Below are 24,312 nucleotides of genomic sequence, written 5' to 3'. Positions count from 1 at the left end.
TGTTTGTGCTAATGCGATTTAACAGAAATTCTTGGCATGTTATTATCTAGGTGAAGAAGTTTCTCTCGTTTCCTAAACTTTGCCAGTAAAGAGAGAACTCAGTGATACACAGCAAACACAGACAAGAAGCTTAACCATTACACCTTAGGTGGGAAGGTCTTACAGCAACCTGCGAATGGTTGTGGGTTTCTCTTTGGCTCGGGCCAGTTCCCTGCCACTATAATACTGGCCACCGTCACCGAAATATTCTTGAGTACAGCGTACAAGTGCAATCAAATAAAAAACAGTCATTCCAGACAACATCCTTGTCATGACATGAGTTTGGCAGGTAACAGGGGAGGTTGGCCTCTTCCTGACTTAGCCTTTGTTTTCTTGGCTGATATACCAAAGTTATGTGGCAGTTCCATGAAATGTGCAAAAAAACTGGACAGTGCTGTACACCGAAGCTTAAGACGTAATACAACCCCACTGTTGCAGGAGACATCAGGTAAATGCTCATATAGGCTTGTATGAAATAATAAGACCAGCCCGGATAGCACAGTTGGTAGAGCGTCCGCTTCGGGACCGGTAGATCCAGGATCAATCCTTGATCGAGTCACACCTAAGACTTTAAAAGAGGAAGTTGTAACTTCCTCGCTTGTCGTTCAGCATGAAGGGGATAGTGCAATGACTGGTTGACCCTTATCAGTATAATGGCTCGGGCGCGGCGGCTTACTTGCCTTCGGTAAGTCGTCTCAGTGAAGCAGCACTAAATAAAAGAGCGGTGGAAATCCGTCCTGCAACAAGGAGGCACATTACACGTACATGCACCCTAATGATTCCTTCGTCGTCATATGACTGAAAAATTGTTGAGTACGACGTTAAACCCCAAGCACTCACTCAGCTCTCACTTGCATGAAATAAGGACGTGAATTTATAGGAAACGTGACCAGTTGTACTCTTAGACATGTCCGAGCCTTCATTTCGACAGCCAATCACAGTTTAATTCTCTGCCCTGTGATACCACCAAGATGGCAGTGGGATAAAGTTTCTGGTTGTGAAGGAAGCCCGAAAGCAATTTGTCCCAAATGATTACTTGTATATCTAACATGTAAGATCCCCACATGGCCAATGTGGCCAGCTCTGTGCGACCAGTTGAATCGAGTTGCACTTTATGTCTATTGTGCAGCCAATAGCCACTTGAGGTGCAAACCTGACCTTGAGGTGCAAACCTAGCCTTTAAGATACAACGTCCATAGCCATAAACTAAGGTGTTTTTTTTTTTAATTTGATCGTTCATGCCATTCTTCAGGATTATGCTTCATGCTTTATAATTTCAGTTTTATAAGTGGAGGAAACATGGGTAAACCACTGACCTTTTGGCAAGTTATTGACAAACTTTCCTACACAATACTGATGTGCATGGCAGCTGCAGTTCCTTTAAGCAAAAGATCAGTAGCTCTACGACGCATTACCTCTATGGTTACCATGTGGCAAAGCAAGAAAAAAATGGTCACTGCAATATCGCAATTCATTCATAAAACCTGACGAATATCTTTCTTCTAGTTCATTTATTTTGTCCAGAATAATCAAGTTTTATCCAATTTTACAACCAAGAATTCAAAATTTAAATATATGTGACAGCCAAATAAAATTAAATTATGGTGGTTGGTAATACTTGAACTATAAAGTTAACACCAGACTGAGCTCTTTATATTAGACTGGACAGCAGAAATCTCACTTTGTGATCTTTAGACTAAACAGCTTCAGGGCCCAGTTTCAAAAAGCTCTCTTGACGTTACTATGACTACCATGACAAGGTAATGCCTCCTGTAAGGGTGGTGGTTAAGTGAACATAACATTAAGAGTGCTTTGTGAAACCAGGCCCAAGGGGGGCAGGGTCCAAGGTGTATCTAAAGCGAAAAAGTTTTCACTACTCAAAAATAACAACACGGCAAACTATTAAAAGGTTTTCTGCCTAAGGAGTCACATTTGCTAGCAAGCAGCAAGTGCTCGGTGTTGCGACAGCACTAATTGCAACAAGACTTGATCATATCCTCTTGCATCAAAAGTGTTCAAAATTATACCAGAGTAACACCTGGCACAGGGATCATGTGGTGATCTTAGACTTCAGTCAAAACTTCAATCATTAAATCTGGTATGCCCCTTTCGGTATTTTAGCTGAAATTTGTTGTATGCTAACTTTGCTAGAATTTAAATTGTCAGGCGAATTTTTTACCTTGTAATTTAAGAAACCACCATTCTAAAGTGATTCGAAATTTTGACTTAAGTCTAAGATAGCTTCATGATCCCGGGGTCAGGGGTCAGTTTCAGGAAGCATACTTAGTGTTAAGTAGCCCTTAGCTAAGAGCACTTCATATCTCTACGACATATGTTGTCATGGTAGTTAAGGGCTTACTCACCTTGGTGTGCTTCATGAAACCTGTGCAAAAACCTTGCTAGTTTTTGAAGCTTGAAATCCTATGATATACAAGCTATGCTCAATTCTCACATACTGTAAATATATTTTCCATTACAACATTGTTTCTTTTACTACTGAAAGTGACACAATTACTCAGCGATCGCAATTCCATGACGTTCTTGCTACAATGCCCAGTTATAGCCTGGTAACCTATCACTACTAATACAATCTGCATTCACCGGGATGTACTTAGAGGCACATGTACACTTCACACAACATAAATATAACCAATTGTACATCTTCATATAAATGCTCAATATTGCCACTAGCAGAAATACATGGTTCTAAAAAAACTTGGAAAAAAGCAGGTTTTCATGTAAACCTTTGTGGATTTCTGAAGTTTGTGCCATTTTGGTGGAAGTTTGAAATGTTGGGATACCCATCTTCAGAAAAAAAAAAAAAAGCCTCAAATTTCATCATAAACCTTCAATCTAGTTAGATTAAGTTTCTTTCACCCCCAAAAATCCTTCACTTACCATCAAGTGTCTATGTATTGAAAGAAGATGGCAGAATTTTCAATAAACGGTTGATAATAACGCGTACATTGAATAGATCCTCCACATTCATTCGGCCAGGTACACTTCATTTCAAACTCCAGGTACAAGTAAGGTGACATGGAAGCTCTATAGATGTCTCTTTCCCTGCTTTACTTTTTGCATACACATTCTAAATGAATATACAGGCATGTAAACTGATGGTCAGAAAAAGGTCTTTAAGAAAATGTCTTAGCCAATCTCCAAATTTCACTTCTTTTTCACATTCTGTTTGAAGTAGTATGAAATAAGCCAATTGGAGGAAAATTCACATACCTGAATATATTACAAATACGCTAGGGGTTTGTAAAAGGGAAATTCTGTAAAATGATCACAGATATTGAAGGCAGTGGGCAGATACACAGAATTTATCTTTAACCATGATAGATTTAACTTCCTCTATATGACAATGCCCATCATACATCATGAACTCTGACCCCAAACCGTACAGATCAGAACTTCTGTCCAGGCACTGATCAACGTGCACACAAATAAATATGAATAACCATACTGAATATTGCTGGATATTCAGACTTCAGTATGAATATCCAGCAAGAGCAACTGTCTTAGAATTTCAGGAATTCTTCATCACATGGTTTCTATTTTCCCTAGTGCATAAATAATTCACGCTTTTAACTGAGGAAAGGTGGATAATCTATCTCTTCAACAGTTTTCACTGTTAGGGAACTTGAGGTTTACATTGATTACTATTCTTACAAATAAATGAGAAATAAATACTACATCCATGTTAGTATGAATAATTAAAACACATAAACAATTAACAGCAAAAAAGGAACATTCTTAAACCCTACATACATAACAAATAATTTATTGAGGGAAAAAAAAAAAAAACAAGAAATGTGGCTTAAAAATTGAAGTGTAGCATTGTTTTTCTGTCAATATATTACTCATTCTTTCACCAAAATGCACTTTTCATTACTTCGTATTTGTTACCAACAGCTGATTCAAAGTTATAGAAAGTTGGGTGAAAAAGTAAGAAAAATCACTAATATGTGCATCACAATTTGTTCTGCTAAATACCTCACACACTACAGTATTTGTTTTTGGTCATTCAACATCAACATCATTTTTGAGCACCTATGGAGTAAAAAAATGTTTAATATTACACAAGATGTTTCTCTCTGCTACCTCAGAACTCCCAAGACTCCAATATTCAATAAATAAAACAAAAAAATTACACTGGAATATAGCTTTGATGAATTGTCCTGGTACATGTGTATCCTTAATAATTAATTGTCTTTGGTAAAAATGACTCATAGCAATCTAGATTAACATCTCCAGATGGTTTCTGCAAATTTGTGTAGCTTTGGAAACTTTCTTCAGTTCTTATGCTTTGCAGACTGTTCCACTGATGTATTGTCTTGGCTGCAAATTAATATCTCTCAGCATCTGATGATGTTTCAGCTGTATTGTTTACGCAGGTGTCTAGCTGCCTACACCTGGTTTACAGGTAATAATATAACTGCTTGTTGTTACAGGAACCAGGCTGTCCATATAAGGAGACATTTTAAGCTGCTTTGTTGGTACAGGCTCCTGGCTGAATCTCTTTCTGTACGTTTTCCTGTATACTTGGCATGCTGGTTAAACTTGGAGCCATGTTTAAACTGGACCTGTAAAGATAAAATGAGCAACAAGTTATAGCTAGCCAGTATTCTTGGCATTGAATACCACAATAAAGTGTACAGAGTTTTAAGCTGTACAGGATACCCTACCTGGATTGGACTGAAATTGTATGGTCTGAGATAAATATGCAGTATTCTATTTGATAATACGCTTCATCCTTGATAAAGCAACTTCAGCAATGAACCAACTATTATTAAAACTTTGGAAGTTCCCAGCAAATTTTTCCAGTGTGTCCATCGTAAGAAATTTGTCAATATATAAAACATATGTGGGTAAACCGCATATAACCTTTATAATGCCACAATATAGTATTAACCATGCAGGTCCAAAATGTACAATGTGGGAATGTGAAGAAATATCCGGGATACACAAAATAAGAATCATTGAGCTCTGTCATATTTTTTTACTTTCCAGATTAATTTCAGAGGTATTTTAAACATGTTCTCAGTCTAAAAGATTCACTCTGTGTTCAGCGAATCAGGCCTACTGTTTGCCAGTAGATGCAAGTTAAGACATGTGCCCCCTACGTACATGTGGTATGTTTCTGTACTAAACATTTAAATACCTGTTCAAACAAGTTCACAAAGCTCGCATGTATCTACCATGACACCCTGTCAGATGGGTATTCAGTTGTTGTACACAAAATCCTCAAAAGTGTCCGTTAGCAACCTGCAGATGGTCATGGGTTTTCCCTGCTTCCTCCCACCATTATGCTGGCCGCCGTTGTATACGTGAAATATTCTTCAGTACAGCGTAAAACACTCAAGTCAAAAAATAAACTGAATTCTCAACTTTTTTCGCATGTACAGCAGGTGTTTATCTGGTCATATTTTGACACAGTTTCTTTGCCCCGTTTTAACAAAGTAACACTTTCCTTGAAGCTCTGGGGCCACTTTCATAAAACTTTAAAGTCGTTCAACTTCTTTTAACTCTTTTTCAGAAAAGATGGTGAGTGGATAAAACTGCCATGAAGTAAGGAGAGATTTAGGACAAACATCATACAAGAATTTATTTTCGAAATTTTTGAGAAAATGGGCCCTAGAGTTTGCCAAATCAGTCAATGTACTTCTTCCCCTTGATCAGTTTTGTCTGGTGGATAAATTGTATTTAAATTTGTGAATTTCATATGTAAAAAGATTGAGGATTTAAGTTCAAAACAACCCACTGCAATACCGGTGACAATACACTGGGCCAATCACAACACGCCCTATCTGAGGGTTAACAGTTGACCGCACGTGACTTACCTATTATGCTTCATATGACTCTTCACCAGATGACCCGCGGCCAGAGCGGACATGAGGGAGAGTTCACCTGCCAGGACAGTAGCACAGATGATCGTGGCTAGTCTCCTGGCATTAGCCCCTGGTTCTTCTCTACATGCACCCTTGACACCCAACATCTGAAACACAAACACAGCATGTTCTGATTTGATTTCCATAACCGAAAAATTCACACCAAAAGATGCATTCTTAGAGCCAATTTAAGATTGCAAAATATTATTTCTGGCGCTGAAACCCAGAGTCTTCCACTGGGATATCATCTGGTATTCATATTTCTGACTGTTACTTTACAAACTAAATGGGAAGTCAATATGTAAATTTAATTCTTCCTCTATTAATTTGTGGAAAGATTAGGATTCAAAGGTTAGAAATAATGCCACAAAATAGTTTGACTTACAACTGGAAAATACATTGTAAGGTTTACAAACCTTGACCACACTAACCAATCAGCCCTAATCAGATTAAAAAAGCACAAATTCGCAATAGCTGTGACGTCCCACAGAAAGTCGATGTACTGCATTCAGGCCATTCGTTACAGAGGCCCATGTTAAAAAGATAGAATGTCCAAAATTTGACCAGATGACAGACACAGCTGCTAATAGTATAGTATGCTACTGATACATCCTGACTAAAGATTGCTGTACTGCTGTATGCTAGATATTAAGCTTACCTCTAGGCAAGAAGACTGAGGTGGGAGGACGGTACCCCCGCCCACTGTGCCCAGTTCTATAGAGGGCATTGTACAGCTGATGTACAAGTCACTGTGGGTGGGGCCGGTGGCTTCCATCAGGGTGAGGCAATTAGAACTGGCTATGTTCTGGGCAGGGTCCTCCAAAGTTAATACAAAAAGTAAAGTTTATGCCAAGTCTTTCTTATTGTGCTTTAGTATGGAGATGAGATACAAAAACTGCAAGTTACAATAGGCTATTAAAGAGGCAAGGATAACATCAGTAAATGACACAGCAATGCCTACATGTAACTCATCAAAATAAAATGTGTATTTGCACAGCATTCACTTAACTGGCACCAATTTGAATCACAAGTCTCAATTTTATTCTTTTACAGCTTTACACGAACAAAACTCATCATCACTGTTTGTAACTGTCCGCTTACCTGTCCTGTAGCGATGTAGATGGCTGTGACGATGTTAGCAGCATGTGCATTGAAGCCTCCGATACTGCCGGCTACTGCTGAGCCCACAAGGTTCTTACTGATGTTCAGCTCAACTAGGGCAGAGACTGAAGTCTTCAGCAGGTTACGCACTATGTTCTCCGGAATGACTGCTTCACACACAACAGACTTTCCTCGTCCATTTACCCTAAAAACACATAGCACAGAGATTAGAAATATCCACGGTCTTTGTATGAGTCACACCAGGCTTTCACACACACAAGTAGGACCAAGATTAATGTAAATAATCTTACATTTCAAGCAATTTTGGCTGGTCTAATTTTGGTGAAAATTTATGTGAACTTTTATGTGATAAAAATCAGAAAATCACAAATAACTGTACATAATTTTCTGAATTTCAAGAACCAAATGGGTTATTTATGGAGAGACCAAAGAGGCTGCATAAAAGTTAAATCTTACAATATGATTTTTTTTTGAGGAATCATTAACACAGATTTACAGAGATGAAAAAAGAGACAGCATTTAAAACAGGCATGGTTTTTGCAGATGAATGTTTTACCAGTTGATAGCCGCAGGTTTTTTATCTGTGCAAAAGTTGCCACTCAGGCTGACAATTTCCATATCTGGGAAGACTCGAACCAAAAACTCAAGAGACTTTTCTGAACCCTGGAAAACAATAACATATCACAACTGTTTTAAAATGAATATTATCAAGAGCTAGTCTTCCTTTTTTTTTCTCCTAATGGAATTGATTTACTTATTCATTTATTTCATTAGTGTTTTACGACATACTCCAGAATATTTCACTTATATGAAAGAGGCCAGCATTATGGTGGGAGGGGAAACCATGCAGAGCCTGTGGGAACTTCCTCTGATGGAGGTTTTAGACATACATGTAGCTACGAAGTTTTACATACACAAAACATGTACGCAAAGCTTTACACATGATCCCAGGCTATTCTTGAAGAAATTTTGAACCTTTACGACTGATGTGCAAATTTTAATACATGTACATATCTGTGCTTTGCCCAGCCTACCTTTGACAACATATTCATGCCCATGGCATCTCCTGTGGTAGACACAAATCTGATAAAAAGATGTCGGCCGGCCTGTGCTACTTGTAATCTCTGTAATCGTGCAAATCTGAAACATGTCAGAGTTAAATTCCAAAGCATTTTAAGGTTTGCCAAGATACGTGTAGACGTTGATCTGCACAGCATGTTTTCAGGCTGGTCTAACCAGGAACTTACATGTACACCAGTGAAGCCATGAAAACCCAAGACCCATTACAAGTGCAGCTGCACTCAACCTTAGATCTTACACATTCTAGGATATGAAAATAATGTTCAGAGTCAAAGCAATAAATTTCTTTTATTTATTGTTTATTGACTTGACTGTGCTTGAACACCACAAAATGCATCTGCAGTACTCATGGGGGTGGGGTTTATGGGGGCAGGAACATGTAATAAATAAATAACATTAATATGGGTGAAGGATGAGGTAACAAATAGAGAACTCTAACATGGGCAGAGAAATACATGCAAATGTGCGAAAAGTAGGTAATATTAACATGAAGTGGAGGAGGAATTTGTAATAAACATAAGGTTTGGTTCCAGGAACTGAAGTCTTTAAGCCTTCTCTACATACCTGCTTGTTGTGCTGAAAGCTTCCTTGACCTGGTCAGTGTTTTCTGGCACCTCAAGCCAACTTTTGACTTCGCTGGAATATATTAAAGCACACTTATACACACAACACAAAATAAATAGTTATAAACCATCCACAAACTGACTTTTGCTCTTGTTGTGGTGATTTGCCCCTAGTATGGGATTTCTATTCTTAGTTTTCCTAAAAAAGATTTTGTAACAACTAGTTTTTTAAGGATCAAAAGGATGTTGAAATTTGTTACATCATTTATCCCAAAGGAAAAGGCCTAGAGATATAGCTTTATTCATCTTCAGAAACATACAAATGAGACAAAGGAAACATGATTTATTCACCTCGCTCTTTTAGCAGTGGGAAATTTGACCACCGGCCCTCTCGTCATTCCGTCAGCAATCACCATCGCTGTTGCACCTCCACTTTGCTAGAAGAAAAAAATGTAAGTAACACACTTCAGTAATCATTAGGATAACGATGACCTGGGTATGAATAGAATGAAATGTTTCCAAGAGCAGAAATATGTGTTTTTGACCAAAACAAAAAAACTTACTGAGATGGCACGACATCCTCTGTTTGTACTGGCCACCAAACAGCCCTCTGTTGTAGCCATTGGCACCTGGTACGTCTCCCCGTTTAGTAACAGAGGTCCTGCTACCCCCACAGGAACTGGGATGTAACCAATCACATTCTCACAACATGCTCCTTCAACCTGATAAGATAAAGACAAAACAAAAAAAAATCCAAAAAAAGAAATGAAAACATCATCTTCAATTTCCATTTTCAGTTTTTATTCCTTACAATACAACAGTATTTATTTTTTCTGATGAAATAGTTCACGTCAAACTGTATCGCATCTCAGAACCCTGGATAACTTTTATATTGCAATGAGAGAGCACCATAGTCTTTCATACCATAGTAAAAGATAGGGCAAAAGGGATACTCTAGCTACAATTCTGACCACACAATGCAGGATTCCACAGCTTAATGACCATAATATGGCTGATCTATTTGTCAATGAGGCAGGACACCACAATTATTCATTACTTAAAGCATTCACTACAGCGTTCCTATGGTGTAGTGTATTTCACCTAAAGTTCAGTATTTGCCCCGTTATTTGACTGGATTCTAACTGATTCATCCACCTTAGAGTGTTTTATGAAGTTTGACTACTTACTTAAGTGTTAGCATCAAAAGTTTTAAGGTCTTTATGTGCTTCTGAAAGTGCATTTTTACATACTGAACTTCAGATGAAATACAGTATATTGATGCCAGGTGCTTGTCTGCAGACACAGTACTCACATAGGTGTAATCATAGTTCATGTAAGGCAGCTTTTCCAGGGCTTCCATACAGGGCAGGTGACGGGACACCATCTTGCGACGAATAGCCACGCCCCTCTCGTGGTTCTCTAACATACTCTCCAGCTTGTAGGAAGGGATGTGTTTCTTCTCCACCAGCTGAATAATTTCTTTGTCGTTCAATATTTTAGGCCCATCCTAAAACAAAAGAAATGATGTGAAGAATGTACGAAAAATGGCATTTTACAAACAACACATTTTTCCAGTTTGTGGAGAAAAAGAATCAACAAATTAGTAATGGTCGATCATCATCATTAGTTTTGGTGTCAAGATTAAACCAACTTCGCTTGAAGTCAAAAATGTTCATAATGATGTTTATTAAAGCCGGAAAACCTCCTCCATGACAGGGGGTTTTAGTGGAGGCTAGAGGTGTATTTTGTTTGTTTATTCATGGCTGTATAATGCTATGATCAAGAATTTCTCACTTACAGGACAACAGCCATAATGTTGTAGGTGGACACCTAGTGTGCCCGGTGCAGACCACCGGCCTTTGACAAGATATATCAGCCCCAACAACAATGGAAGAGGGGGAGTCTGGAAAATTCCTCATTTAACAGAGAATCCGAACGTACAACTTGTGTGACCTGTCTTATATTTGAAGATAATAAATATTGCTAAAAAAAAAGGCACATCAACTCACATCCGACTTGAGGATGGCCACACATTCATCAAGTGGTCTGGGCTCTGCTTCTGTTTCCAAGGGCTGCAGGGGCTCTAGGGCATGCACATCAAAGTCTGTCTGGGTTTCCTTGGACTCCATTTCTTTGGGTGTTGACAGATCTTCATCGGAGCTGTCATCATCTCCGATCATGAAGGAGGCGTGATGGTCCACAGAGTCTTTCCTCACATACTCTGGTGGTGAGGCCTCCTTCGGCTCAATAATAGGCTCAATAATTGGCTCAATTTTAGCTTCAGCTGTAAAGTAAGCACGAAATGATATGTACTGCTTACAATACTTGCAAAGAAGCATATAAACATATAAAGCATAAAGCATATTAGGAGCATATTAGGTGCATATTAGGAGCATATTAGGAAAATGAATGACATGAAATAATCTGGAGCTTGTATCAGATAGACAAATTAGTTGTGAGATTTCCACATGATAAAAACCACCAGTGGAAACAAATAAGCTGGTAACCAGAAGGGCACGTGGATTGCAGGGTAGTGGTTAATAATTCTTCACAGAAAATAATACCTGTTATAAAATAATAAAGGATTGAAACTTAAAATGAGAATCAATACAACCATTAAGTTTGCCATAATTTGATTTGCCACAATCCACAAAGATAGTATTAAAGTAATGTATTGACCAAAACTTTTATGCAAGAGTTGACAGTTCTTCACTTTGCCCGATTGTTGGGAGTTCTGCTGACCTTAGAAATGTGACGTACACTATACCGGTACGACAAAATAGTGAAAAACAGTCTTCTGAACTAATACCTTAGGATGGGGATTTCTGATTACTAAAAACCTTTACTGCATATTATGTGTGATTAGCAAACCAATTAACCTGAACTTTAGTCAATACACACCCTTGGGCATGGGGCTACAGGCAAGTTGTGGGGCACAGGGGTTGTTAGGGCGATACGACAGGTGCTTGCTGTCTCCCTTCTCCTTGGTGGCTGAACGATCCAAAGACTGGGCAAGCACATCACTGTCCATGTCATTGTCAAAAAAGATGTACTTAATGGCTAACATGGCTGCCAGTCCTATAGTGATGGTGTAATCAACATTCACCGAGAGCAGGCTGTGGGGATTAAAAAGAAAAAAAGTACAATGACCTTTTGCACCAACGCCGTATTCAAATAAACATTTAATAATTCATATATCAGTAAATTCATTAATAGCTTTGAAAGAAGATATTACGACATATTCAAGGAAGCAATTACAAAGATCTAGTAATAAGTATATCCGTCAATTCTAAACAGCACTGAAAGGGACAGCCATGGTTTCAGGAAAGGAAGCTTTGCCAACTATAATTTGGTACAAGACTACTGGCCGATATATGTTATGACACGAAAATCATTACCTACTTACCTAATCCTACTTAGATCAATTTATTAGGTTTCACGCAATGTAGACAAACAATAGTGCAAGAAAGAACCCCTACCGTGTGATATAGAAGTGCCAGAGGGAAGACTCCGGTGTTATTTTCTGCAGACCAATGTCTTTGGCAACTTTGAGGGAACTGAGAGGGTTAGCCGCCTCTACACCATGACCAGCTGCAGTAATCCATCTGCTATGTGCGTGTACCAGGACCAGGCCTGCAGACTGAACACCAGCAGATAAATCATGAAAACCTGTCTTCATTCCGTTCAGCAAAAATGACACAGTGGTAGTCAAAAATACTAGTTGCAAGAAAGTTAAATTAATAGAGGACATTGCACAGTGGTGGTTGAATATGCTAAATATTTATGATATTCAACCTTCACTCAGCAATGTTTTATTTATTATTTATTTTACAATAAAATGATTTTGTGTATTTGAACAAGTTCAAGCAATGTTTTTAACTGTTGGCCTTCACAGACTTGTGTATATAGAGTCGCGTCGCACACAACGTCAGTACGATATTGTGCCTTGTTGAGGAATGTTACAGTGAACTGAACTGAGCTCAGATTGGAGCTTCATAAAACAAAACATTTCAAAATGTGGAGGAATGCCATCTGATCCGGAGAGGTCTTTATAATTTAGAAATTCATATGTCCCCATACATATATTTTGTCTTAAAAATCTTTTTGTCCTCAAACTGCATCTAAAATTACACTTTAAATGTTTAATTTGTTCATTTCCTTAATAGTTCAGCTGCAAAATATTCTATGTGTAACATTCATGACATGCTGCGAGCCCCTTATTTTTCATTTCAGGGGCACATGTTAACCTGGTCTGTGACCTTGACAGAATCCCTTATGACCTTCAACCTCTGACTCTTACCATAATGACCTTGACCCTCTGCGTGACTGGGTTAGGTTCTGGCTCATCTTCCTCCACTACCTGGGTGAGCTGCCAGATGGGACGTCCTTGCTTCTTACCCTGGGACATCTACACATAAACATACAATGTCCAAATTTACTGTACTAACATGCCCTACAGAGAAACTATGTATTGCAAATCTAAATCCATAGCACTGGACAAAATCATGTAACACAAAAATTATTTTTGACTTTCAGTTCATCTTTTCACCATGCTGCAGACATTTTTGTCTTCTAGAACTTGTAATAAGTGATCTTATCCATTTTTAATACATATTCCATAAAATTCTTGTATCTGACCTAAATTTTGACCCCAAAAAGTACATTTCTCACACAAAATAAATGTCCCACAATATTCTTTTTGGTGTTGAAACTTACATTTCTATGGTAGGATGTCAAACCTTTCAGCAGTTTTCTAGGATCAGAAGAACTCTTAGAATGAGGCATAATGTGTAACGTTGTCATGGACAAAATTTTAGGTCAAATACTGCAAGTCCAGTAAAGACTTTAGATTGTAGCTTACCTCAAGCACCAAGGTCAAACATGCTGGGTAGAAGGTCATGAAGGCCAGGTAATTAGCAATCACAGACAAACACCCAAAACAACACATTGTTTCCAACTGGGGGACACCTGTCAAAATCAAACCATTAGATATTCAGATTTAAATATACACTTTGACTGAATATTAGCAGGGGCCAAAATTAAAGTTAATATGCTTGTCTGAGGCCAGTAGATTTCTGGTCATGCCAGAAAAGTTTAACAAACACTTGTCCTACTGGCACTCAATTTAGGAAAGGTTAATTCAGTTACCACTGACTGTAAAGTTATCTACATATATGATGCTATACATTTAGATGAAAACATATCAAACAACTTTGATTATGCTTTCCTCTATTTTTTCCCACTCCAGGACCAGCTGATATTGAGGGATGACCGGTACACGTTGATCTAAGAGGCCACTTGACCTATTCCCTGGTGACATTCTTTAGTTAATTTTGAACCCTAATTGGTAGGTCCAAAGACTCTAGGATATTACAGGACCATATCATGCATGAAATCCACCATACGAAACATAGTACATATACATCATCCAGTTTTCTGGTGTTATTTCACTCACCAGAGAGAGTTCCTACACCAATGACTAGAGTTTCCACCAGGGCATCCAGTGTTATCACAGGGCCTATTATAGCCATTCCCCTTGCTATATTGTCCTTCACCTCATCCTGTCAATGGAGAACAAAAGATGTGTTATCATCTGAAATAGCCACTGACTGAGGTTCTCGGCTACTCTTATATAAAACCCTTATGGACAGAACCACAGAAACCAGTAGACTAAACATTTATAGTATTCAAACACTATAAAATAAAGCCAGGCATCTGACAAGCAAAACAGGCCTTAATTCAACAGATGCACTACAGGCAACATTTTAATAAGCATTTAACATGATATTTGCTCACTCACTTAACGACTGATACATAGGTCATAAATTACAGACAATATGGGATGTATACCAGTTGGTCACAATGCCACCAAAAACACACATGCAGTATTTCAGTTACTGTATGTACATTAACAGTTTATCAAAAAAAATTGATGAAAACACTGAACGAAAGATAATTTTAAAACGATAACAAATTGAAGACAGGTTTATTTCTCTTTCCTCGATTATAACAGTATCTTTCTGGATAGACATTTCTCCAGTCGTCATTCTTCTTGGGCAAAAAGACCAAGATTTATGGTAGACTTGACTTACCTGTGATTTAGAGCTGAGGGCAAATCTAGCAAGAGCACTGGCTTTAGATAGGTCAATAAGAAGAAGGAAGAAGGGCAGGGCTTCACTGCAAAAGAGAAATCATTTTGGTCACAGATGACATGCACATGTACATGTCAATTTCAATAAGTATAATAAATTGAAACTGAATAAAACAAAACAGAATGAAATCTTTAAATATGTGTACATAGCAGGTTTACTTGGTAATAGCAAAAGTTTGGGTGAACAGAAACAGAACATAAAAACCATCTACTGACAAATATGAAGCAGATCAAGGACTCTCCTAACTTTATGCAATCACTTGGAAGAATTTTTATGTATGACCGAATGTGTAAATGTTAGATTATAGTCCAGTAATTTTTTGCAAGTTGAATAGTGTTTGCTGAATAAGTAAAAATGGTAAGACAACAACACTACTTTCTTGGGATTTAATCAAGAAAGAATGGTAAGATACTTACTTGAGTCCAGTCAAGTCATTGCCCAGTAGGTTGACAACAGCTGTGCTGAACACAAAACTGGAAAATATTGTGAAGACACCAGATATTCCTACAAAAGGATGCCAGAAAAATGTTACAACTATTGTGGCTTTCAAAACTCTTTTGCTTTGCGATTATTTATCTTTTTTTTCTTCTGGGATGTATGTACATGCAAACAGTACACTGTACTGTGCTTTCATAAAATACTGCAACTGGATTCCTTCACAATTTACTATATGTTTACTTAATAGTGACTTAAATATGGTTTCAGTGACACTCAATATAAAGATTGTTCAAAATATATTTAAACCATTTGTGAGTCTTAAAGCATAAAAAGATCAAATTTAAAAATTTAACATGATATATGCTTGCATAAACCTTAACTCTTCGACACCAATGCCCCATTACCAATCTACAACCTCCACTGAGTATTGACAAACCTTACCTAAAACATATTTTGATCCTAATTTTCTGAGATTTCTAAACTGAAGGTAAATGTACATGACAGCCAAGCAGCGAGTGATGGCCAATATAATAATGTCCGAGCTTTTGACATCCTGCTGGAAAAAAACAAAACAAGTCACGATTAATTTACAATGTATTCAAAATTACAGACAATAATCATAAAAATACAGACACAAGTGTGTGTCGATAACTTTTGTCTTATTGACATGTACAAATTAGTTGTGTGAGAAATACTTCAGAGTCTTAAGGGCATTGTTAAAGTGATACTGCTGTGTACATGATACCGTCCCTCTGTCACTGATAGCACCCCTACCCCCATCCGACACAAGCCCTAGTACACATACCTGTTCCTGTGGGCAGACATAGTTCCAGCCACAGACACGATCATCCCCTGTGAACATGCTCATAGACATCAGACATAATGTAATGGTGATGGTGCCAATGATGACCTCCCAGGGATGTGAGGCACAAAACTGCCCATGGGCCCTGAACAAGCGAGACAGCATCCCTGTACTTAGTGACTTGACCACCTGGCAATACAAAAAGTGAAACCAAGATGTAAAAAATAGATTCAAGTGTGTTATTGTGTGCTATATTTTGAAGGCTTGAATCAAATAACTGATATTTGCTAGCTTTTCTCTTCTTCAGCTTTTCTTGACCTGCACCATCATCGACTTTCTATTTGTTCTCCCTCCGACACCCATCTAGTGTACTGCTGAGGCACTTCAATCAGTGATGACAAGGTGATGATATATATTGTAAGATTATTAGTGCATACAATATCCAATAGAAACACACATCAATTTGTGTATAAGTCACATCTGAATGTCACACAGAACGCTACTATATTTGCTACAATACAGCAGCAGGGGTCATATTAGCACTCAGTTTGGGCAAGTGGTCTTTGAAGTCTGAGGATGAAGCTTCTATCTAAGTTTAATAAAACTTCAACATTTCAAAGTAACATTTTCCACATATAGTAACTTCATTTTTTCAAGTGTTTTAGCCATAAATCACTGCATTTCAGAATTTTAGTTGAAACAGATATATACATTCTGCCACTAGGTGTAGTCATATAGCTAGAGTGAAAATTAGTGTCCAGGTCCGGAGTACAGTGAGGTCTTGGGAACTTTCAGCTTAAAACAATGACGGATGTCTGACATACGAATGTGGCTTATTACAGGCATTCAGCACATCGTTAAAATTCACAGATACTGCAACTCTTATACTAGTCCGTCTATGTGTGCTATTTTAAAATTCTGATAATCATCGTGTGGCACAATAGTGTATCTCACCACAAATGTCACAATTTTCCAAATAGCCGTCTGACCCTCATCACAAGTGTTTATTAAAAAGGTACCTTTTTCATGGATTGACGGAGTATCATATCTATAGCGAACCATAAACCAAGACGGTGTTTATCATGCAAAACAAATTAATGACTTATCAAATTATTCACAATAAATCAGACATGGGGTGCTTCTTTTCAGGTTTAACATACATGCGCACTGATAAGGAACCAAATTTCATGTGAGGGCCCATAATTGTGTTCAGTGCAAAATGTCTTTCATTATGTGTCATGGAGTGAATTTGGGCTGACATGCAATTACCGACTGGATGATACATGAGATGTTTGTCATAGTATCATTTAGAATAGACTCAGCATGAAATGGTGCATGGTTCACCATTTGCTTCTCGATGACAATACTTGTAGGGTCTTGAGTAGTCATGGATCAGTCCCCTTTAGGCAGGTAGGATGAAATGTAAAATGTCAGACACAGTTGATTACTAATGTACCTCGCCCATCCAGGCACTCCTTCATAATGCTTAAGGTCCTAGGACACCTGACTGTTAAAACCCAGAGATGTCGAACATCCAATAGGTAAATATCCATCTAATTTCATTATAGTTCCCCTCTCAGCTGACTTATCATTTACGAAATGGCCACCATATACATGGTGCGCATGTGCGGCTTGGCAGCTGGATACGAAACTATCCCACCCTTCAATTATGCTGCTTATGAAGTCCTTTTCTTGTTCACTATCATGTGTAGGCTGAGTCTCATTAACTTTAAATGGTACAATTAGTGCGTCAGGGAACCAAACTAGAGCATTTGCCATTGTTTGGACATGTCTGACCTCCACAAATAAAGCCAGTAAGGGTCAGCCGTTATGTATCCAGTTGCCTGGCCAAGCATGCGCGCCGTATAGATGGCGGCGATTTTGTAAATGAAAAGTCAGTGGAGAGGGGGACATTAATGAAAATGGATGGATATTTACCTTTGGGAAGTTCGACACCTCTGGATTTTAACAGTTAGGTGCCCTAGGACCCTCAGCATTGTAAAGGAGTGGCTGGATGGGTAAAGTACATTAGTAATCAATTGTTTAAAGAAATTGTACAATTCATCCTAACGGGCTAAAGGGGATTGATCCATGACTATGCGAGGCCCTACAAGCGTTGTCATCCAGGCCTAGCTCGTCCAAATCTTTGACTTCGTATCACAGTGACTTCAACACCCAAGTAAAGTCTGGAGCTTTTCTTTATAGGTTTAGTGGATTTATTTTAGTTTCTATCATCAGTTACATACATAACAGCTCCTCTTCACCTAATTAGAAATACATCCCCACGTGTACTATAGTGAGATTTTGACGGTTGCTGTCCAACAACAACAACACTCACTGCCAAATGCATATATTTACGGTTTATCGTCGCCAGACAACCTACGTAAGATAATCCCGTGGAAAATGTCACATAAATAATAAACACACAAACCAATGGAGACACAGATCTTATTTCCTTCACAATTGCTAACAGCCGAAAATCTGCCTTGATTGATCATTTGAAGTTAAAACATTTCATCATAAATCAAGTTAAAGTCGATTCGCAATCGATGCCGGTAGATAAAACATGCTTTCGATAAACTATGTCAAAAAGCTTACCTCTGAAAAATCTGCTTATGAATACTTAACCATCCTACTTATACTCTTAACAAATTTTATGTGAAATCAAATCGGAAAGTTGAGAGTTATGTAGCATCCTTGTACGTCATTTTTGTCTGACTAAAAATTGTCATGCAAGAGAAACGCCCTAATTGTTATCTTCATTTCAGGAGAGTTGTAAAGGGGAGATAAGTCCATCACTCTAGCTCCAAATACATGTAAATTTATTTAACCTAAGTTTATGATCTTAGTTGATAAAAACAAATTAACGAACGTAAAGCATATTATTAAGGCGTTGTTTTGACAAGCTGACAGATATCAAGCGAGATTCAGTTTTCTATGAAATAAAAAAAAAATTCACGTTAATATTTATAATCTGGCTGCTCCCATGTGAAGGGCATTTTTTTTAATTAAATTATCTGCCCGGTTTTGTTTACTGAAAATTATCCTTGCAATTCTCTTAGAAAGCATCCCAACACAGCCTTCTTTTTTGTTCTCTTAAATGTTATTTTATAATGATTATATGAGCCCTTAAAATAAAACTTTTCTGCGTTGGAATCATATAATATATGAAAATGATTTCTAAGAATAAGCTTTCTATTTTATTTCGTTTAGGGATAAGTGTGTCTTATGCATTGTCTGCATATAAGTTACCGGTGATGATAATATGTCATTTTAACTATGAAGAAATAATACTAACCGCATAATTAATATCAGCTAAGAAATCAGGGTGTTATTCATGAAAATATCTCGCCATACAAAACGCGTGAGTGGGCGTGACCATGTGTATTAGAAAGACACGCCCATTTTCCCCTGTGCATGGGGTAAACACGTGCAACTCTTTCATCTTCAGGTCTGTACTTATAACAATTTTTCATCAAGAAAAAGGTGTTAACTTACATTTAAGCCGGTAAAGAAATCAGCTTAAGTTGTTTACAGCATCTCGTGAATGAATTTGTTTGTTTAAATATATCTTTACTCAAAAATGCAGGCCAGTACATGTAAATGCCAGGTCAATGACCCAACGCTACGTTTGCGCTGAAGCGACATCTAAAAGCGGGAAAGGTATTTGGGTACACACGCTCCTAAACTGGAACATTCATCAATGTATAAACTGTAACAATCAGCATCATTGCTATCGTACTTCCACCCAAAGAAAATAAATTTACTCACCACTTCATACAAATTTGGGCTTTCAGATGGAAAATTTGGCAAGTTCGATTTCTTCATTAAAGTTGATAAGTAGCATTAAGTAGAAGCCGATAAGCTATATAGCCTACTGTGGGCCGGTAACTTGGGACAGTCCCATCTACAAAACACAGCTGTTTTAATAATATGCATGTGGCCTGATATTTCATTTCCACAGCCGATTGGCCGATCGCTGTCAGATCAGCGGAGATCAGGGGAGATAACTCCACCACTGTGTTTCGGCAGAGTTCATGTAGTGCTACAAACACCTATTGGTGTGTGTTAAATAATAAGCTGATTTTATAAGTCACATTATTAAAATCGCCCTCACGAATCTTGTGTTGTGCTTTTTTTTCTTTGAAAGTTAAATCTTACATAGCAGATTTGTATTCGGTAAGTACTGCATGTGCGTGTCAAACTCACTCAGGTGTGACCTATGATATACCGTCATGAACTTAAAATTGCCATGAGTAACATATACACCTTATCTAAATATGCTTTTTTACCCACAAATAGTCTCATCCTTATTACCATGTGTCCTTTCTTGTAGGTTTTAGTCCATATGTTGATCTGATGAAGACTTTCATTCGAGGTCTGTTAAAACTCAAACCAATAGTCCTACAATTAATGCTGCTCTGTTCTATACTGTTTGTCGTTCCTCTTGTTTAAATTACACGAAGAGGCCTATACAATAACAAAAAGGTTGCGAAAATATAAAACAAAACGACCTCCAGGCAGATATTTTACAGTGACAGGCTATAACTGTGAGCAGTTTGGTGATTGTCATTCCAGTGACGTCACATGCTTACGACTGATGTTTCATGACACCTACTGGCGCATGTAGGTGTGCCATGGTTGTGTTTACACTGTATACATCGCGATCATTGTAATAATATGTACATGTATATCACATATCAGGGCAAAGCGACATACCTACACAAATAGCTTACATGGCAACCAGAATTTGATGAATGTGCAATATTTTGTCTTGCTCCGCTATTGCAGTTATCTGTACCTTAATCCCGTTATATAGCAAGCAGGTATTACTTTCCGGATCTTCACAGTCCTTGCCGTATGACGCAAAACGCCAATAAAGTTAAGCTGATTAAAAGCGAAATACAGCCCCCTCCTCACTCCATGCCTACCCCTACGAAGTTAAAAATGACTAATTTTAGAAACGTCCGAAATATTATTCGGAAATATAAATACTGAAATGTTATATCAGTACGCCTTCGTGACTTGTGGAAAAAAAATCTGAAGTATATATAATTAGACATGAATGAAAAAAATTAATTCTTTCTTTCTAGGTTTATTATAAAATTAAGCATTGAATACAACTTAAACCCTAGACTGACAAACGCGTAATGCCTTATTGAAAATGACATATAGTTATTTTGTAACAATAATGCAATAATAAAGTGTCCTGAAAAAAAAATACCATTCCATAAATTAGTTACCTTTTGTGGAGCATAAGGCGAGTTGTATGATTTGACTTTATCGTCAAGGCGCAGTTTCACCTGAACTGGGAAAGCTGGCAGAAGATACATGTTGTCATCAAGTGTTGGTGAAAGCAGACATGTAAAAATCCAGGGTAGATGTGATACTGGAGCTTGGCGCCTTTCAACTGCAGCGAGTTTAGAGGTGTCGGTATGCTTTATGGACACTCCGACAGTGTGGGTGGGGTGGGGGGAGGGGGGGGGGTTAAGTAAACAAACATCGTCTCTGAAAGAAAACATTTACCAAAGCAAAACACTGTTATACTAAACAGATAGAGCAGTGAAAACAGTTATGAGGTTCGCAGGGGGGTGGGCGTTTTTTTATTTTTGGTAAAAGGTCGATCTGTTACCTATGCTTTGAAGTCTGTTTGATTTTCAATATCGAAACAGCTGGTGTGCTCCTATTTGGTACAGGGTATATATGAACGGAGCGTGATGGCCACGTGTCCCCGTGGTGACCAACCCCACCCCCGCCCCCCATCCTAGGAACCAAAAGACTTATTCACACCATTTGGAGAATAACCGATGAGCCCATCCCTAACCCAGCAAATAAATACGATTTACTGTGTCAACAACACTCGTGCAAAATCAAAGATGGAAAGCAAATGTCATGGCCCACAATGTTTTTTCCAGTAGACAAGCATAATATTGTGTTACAAATGCGACGATCCAAAATTTTATATTCATGTACATGGTACATTAAAGGAAATGTGTCATGTTTGCTTGTTTTAAACCTAAATATATGCACATCCCATAATGTGGAGAAAGTCGGCAAAGTACTCTTTTATGTATTTATTCGCACACAAGAATTTGTCACCTATGCAATGGCGGCCAGTTTTAATCGCGGAGTACACATTATTTTTTTTTATCATGTTCGCATCAGCCAATCACGACATCCTATGCTGTTTTATCCTCAAACAGGCTGTGTTAGTATTCCCCGCATCAGTATTTTTGTCAGAGCGCAGATATTTTTTTAACAGTAAAAATACGGCGTGATCGATACTTTTACGACACTAAGTATATTCAAAAGTCCGGGCAAATCATTACTTTTTTCTTAACTGGAGATTCCTTTGTTTTAATTGTGTAAATTTACTGATCTGTTTGTTAAACACTAGCATTGGACTAAGCACTATCATCGAGATGGTTTAGTATCAAGGCCACCTATCATTACAATTCACTTACAGTCCGTTTAATTTTTACTCTATGTTTATTTATTTGTTACATTATCTTTTTGTTATTGTTATCATCTCCGTAACTGGGCCTTTTGAGCCTGTTGATACTGACGTCAATAAAATAAGATAAACCACGGACCTTTGGTGCGTTAATGACGAACTTTTGGGCCACGTGTAACATGTCATATTGGTAGAAGGCAGGTGATCTCCGTGCAGTAAACTTCGCGTACGACCACACAAAAGAACATGGTGGACCATTCCCGCCAAATCTCAAAGCGCAAATGAGATACATATGTTGATTATCAACAGCTTATAAACTAGCATCGTACATGATTTGGATAGTGATTTCAATCATTCGTCTGGAACATTCCTTGTGTCTATCCAACATTTGAAACAGTTGACTGCTTCTGTTTGTGTGTTTATTTATTTATTTATCTTTTTTATTTGATTGGTGTTTTACGCCGAACTCAAGAATATTTCACTTATACGACGGCGGCCAGCCATATGGTGTGTGGAAACCTCTCTTTGCATGATTCCGTCTTAATTTAATACTTTACATACTTTCTTAGATCTTGGACGTCCATTTGGTTGATGGGTGTTATACGTCCAGACTGAAAGCAGGGAAATCTTAAAAATTGGAGAATTCGAGTCCGAGAATGGTAGTGAACACACGTTATTTGTTCCTTTAAAACTGGTAGCCAATTACCTTAACAAGTCAGCCACCACCCGCTCCTTCGATGCACTCTAAAATGTGACCAGGGTCGTTATTGGAATCCACTCTTAGGCTTGGCTGCAGCCGTACGTCCGGTATATTATTTATTTTCGATTGCTGTTTTATGCCGTGCTCATGAATATTTCACTTATACGACGGCCGCCAGCATTATGGTGGGAGGAAACCATTCTTTTGACAACTTTACTTGTCATTCCAAATCAGGTATAAACAATTGTGACGGCATGACGTCACAGAAAGGTTGAACATTTATAACCAATGTGTGAGACATCCGGTTGATCTACTTACAAGAACATTGATTCAAATGCATGTTCTTGATTGACAGTTCGGAAAGGTTAATACTTGACATTTTCATGCACCAATAATGCCTCTGTATGTTGAACGGCTTAACATAACACACGTAAAACCGTATAAAGATCTAAACCTTTTTCTATTTCTCTTGAAATTGTGAATTGCATGCTTTCAAAGCTTTGTGACCATATTGCTTGCTTTCGTACAGCATGTATTCTGGAGTGTGTACCGATCGACTGGGGCAAAAGTGGATATACATGTATTTTATTGTCTGCTAGCGGACTGGATCGGTCATCCCGTGCCAAGAGGTCTGCCTTCACTTGTTCCGTGCCTCTCCTAATCACACCCACGCATCTGGTCAATACTCCATATAAGACAATTATTCAGTCATCCAAGCCGATAGCTCTACTTAATGCCCTCATCTGTTCATATCTTCATTTTCATTCATATGACTGAAAAATTGTTGAGCACGATGTTAAACCCCAAGCACTATCTCACTCATTCAGTCATTCATCCATCCATGTAACCTTCATCTGTTGGCAATTAAGTCCATTCCCAAGTCAAGTCGAGTCTGTTAACCATAAATCCACATTCAAAGGCACTTCCTTGGTTAGAACTCAGCGAAGGAGGAACGTGCTTCAGTATAACGTGAATAGAATGGGCACCCATCGCAGTCATCATCGTAAAATCTTTGAAAGCGATATTGAACGATAGTGGGATGCAAAGGAACGGTACTGCGAAGCGATGGCA

The 24,312-nt window shown here is 38.1% G+C and overlaps 1 protein-coding gene across 4 annotated transcripts; it reads right to left on the bottom strand.

Annotated features, from left to right (window-relative positions):
* Nucleotides 1-1,543: 1,543 nt before the first annotated feature.
* Nucleotides 1,544-21,410, bottom strand: LOC135472314 (3-hydroxy-3-methylglutaryl-coenzyme A reductase-like). Of its 4 annotated transcripts, none has more exons than XM_064751773.1 (21): nucleotides 21,331-21,410; nucleotides 16,091-16,276; nucleotides 15,727-15,841; nucleotides 15,264-15,351; nucleotides 14,788-14,872; nucleotides 14,151-14,256; nucleotides 13,557-13,663; nucleotides 12,996-13,103; nucleotides 12,175-12,335; nucleotides 11,597-11,811; nucleotides 10,705-10,979; nucleotides 10,008-10,202; nucleotides 9,259-9,417; nucleotides 9,047-9,132; nucleotides 8,697-8,768; nucleotides 8,087-8,192; nucleotides 7,609-7,715; nucleotides 7,032-7,236; nucleotides 6,589-6,747; nucleotides 5,883-6,037; nucleotides 1,544-4,625 (listed from the first exon to the last, which is right to left on the bottom strand). In XM_064751773.1, the coding sequence occupies exons 2-21, from the start codon at nucleotides 16,250-16,252 to the stop codon at nucleotides 4,523-4,525; spliced, it is 2,769 nt and encodes a 922-aa protein (XP_064607843.1). In that variant the 5' UTR covers nucleotides 16,253-16,276; nucleotides 21,331-21,410; the 3' UTR covers nucleotides 1,544-4,522. The 4 variants fall into 4 exon arrangements, with proteins under 4 accessions (XP_064607843.1, XP_064607840.1, XP_064607841.1 ...); XM_064751770.1 differs by lacking the exon at nucleotides 21,331-21,410 and adding an exon at nucleotides 19,859-19,967; XM_064751771.1 differs by lacking the exon at nucleotides 21,331-21,410 and adding an exon at nucleotides 19,859-19,967 and having other exon boundaries at nucleotides 15,727-15,838.
* Between the last annotated feature and the right edge of the window lie 2,902 nt (nucleotides 21,411-24,312).

This window comes from Liolophura sinensis, chromosome 8, assembly GCF_032854445.1.
Source record: "Liolophura sinensis isolate JHLJ2023 chromosome 8, CUHK_Ljap_v2, whole genome shotgun sequence".
Taxonomy (NCBI): Eukaryota; Metazoa; Mollusca; class Polyplacophora; order Chitonida; family Chitonidae; genus Liolophura; species Liolophura sinensis.
This window is presented reverse-complemented; position numbering and strand designations above follow the sequence as displayed.

Coding starts and splice junctions, on each gene's coding strand:
- LOC135472314 (XM_064751770.1), bottom strand. CDS start 19,915: ATGAAGAAATCGAACTTGCCAAATTTTCCATCTGAAAGCCCAAATTTG. Junction 13,104..13,556: donor GTTTGACCTTGGTGCTTGAG/GTAAGCTACAAT, acceptor GTTTATGTGTAG/ATGTCCCAGGGTAAGAAGCA. Junction 11,812..12,174: donor TGGCACTTCTATATCACACG/GTAGGGGTTCTT, acceptor TAATCCCCACAG/CCTGCTCTCGGTGAATGTTG.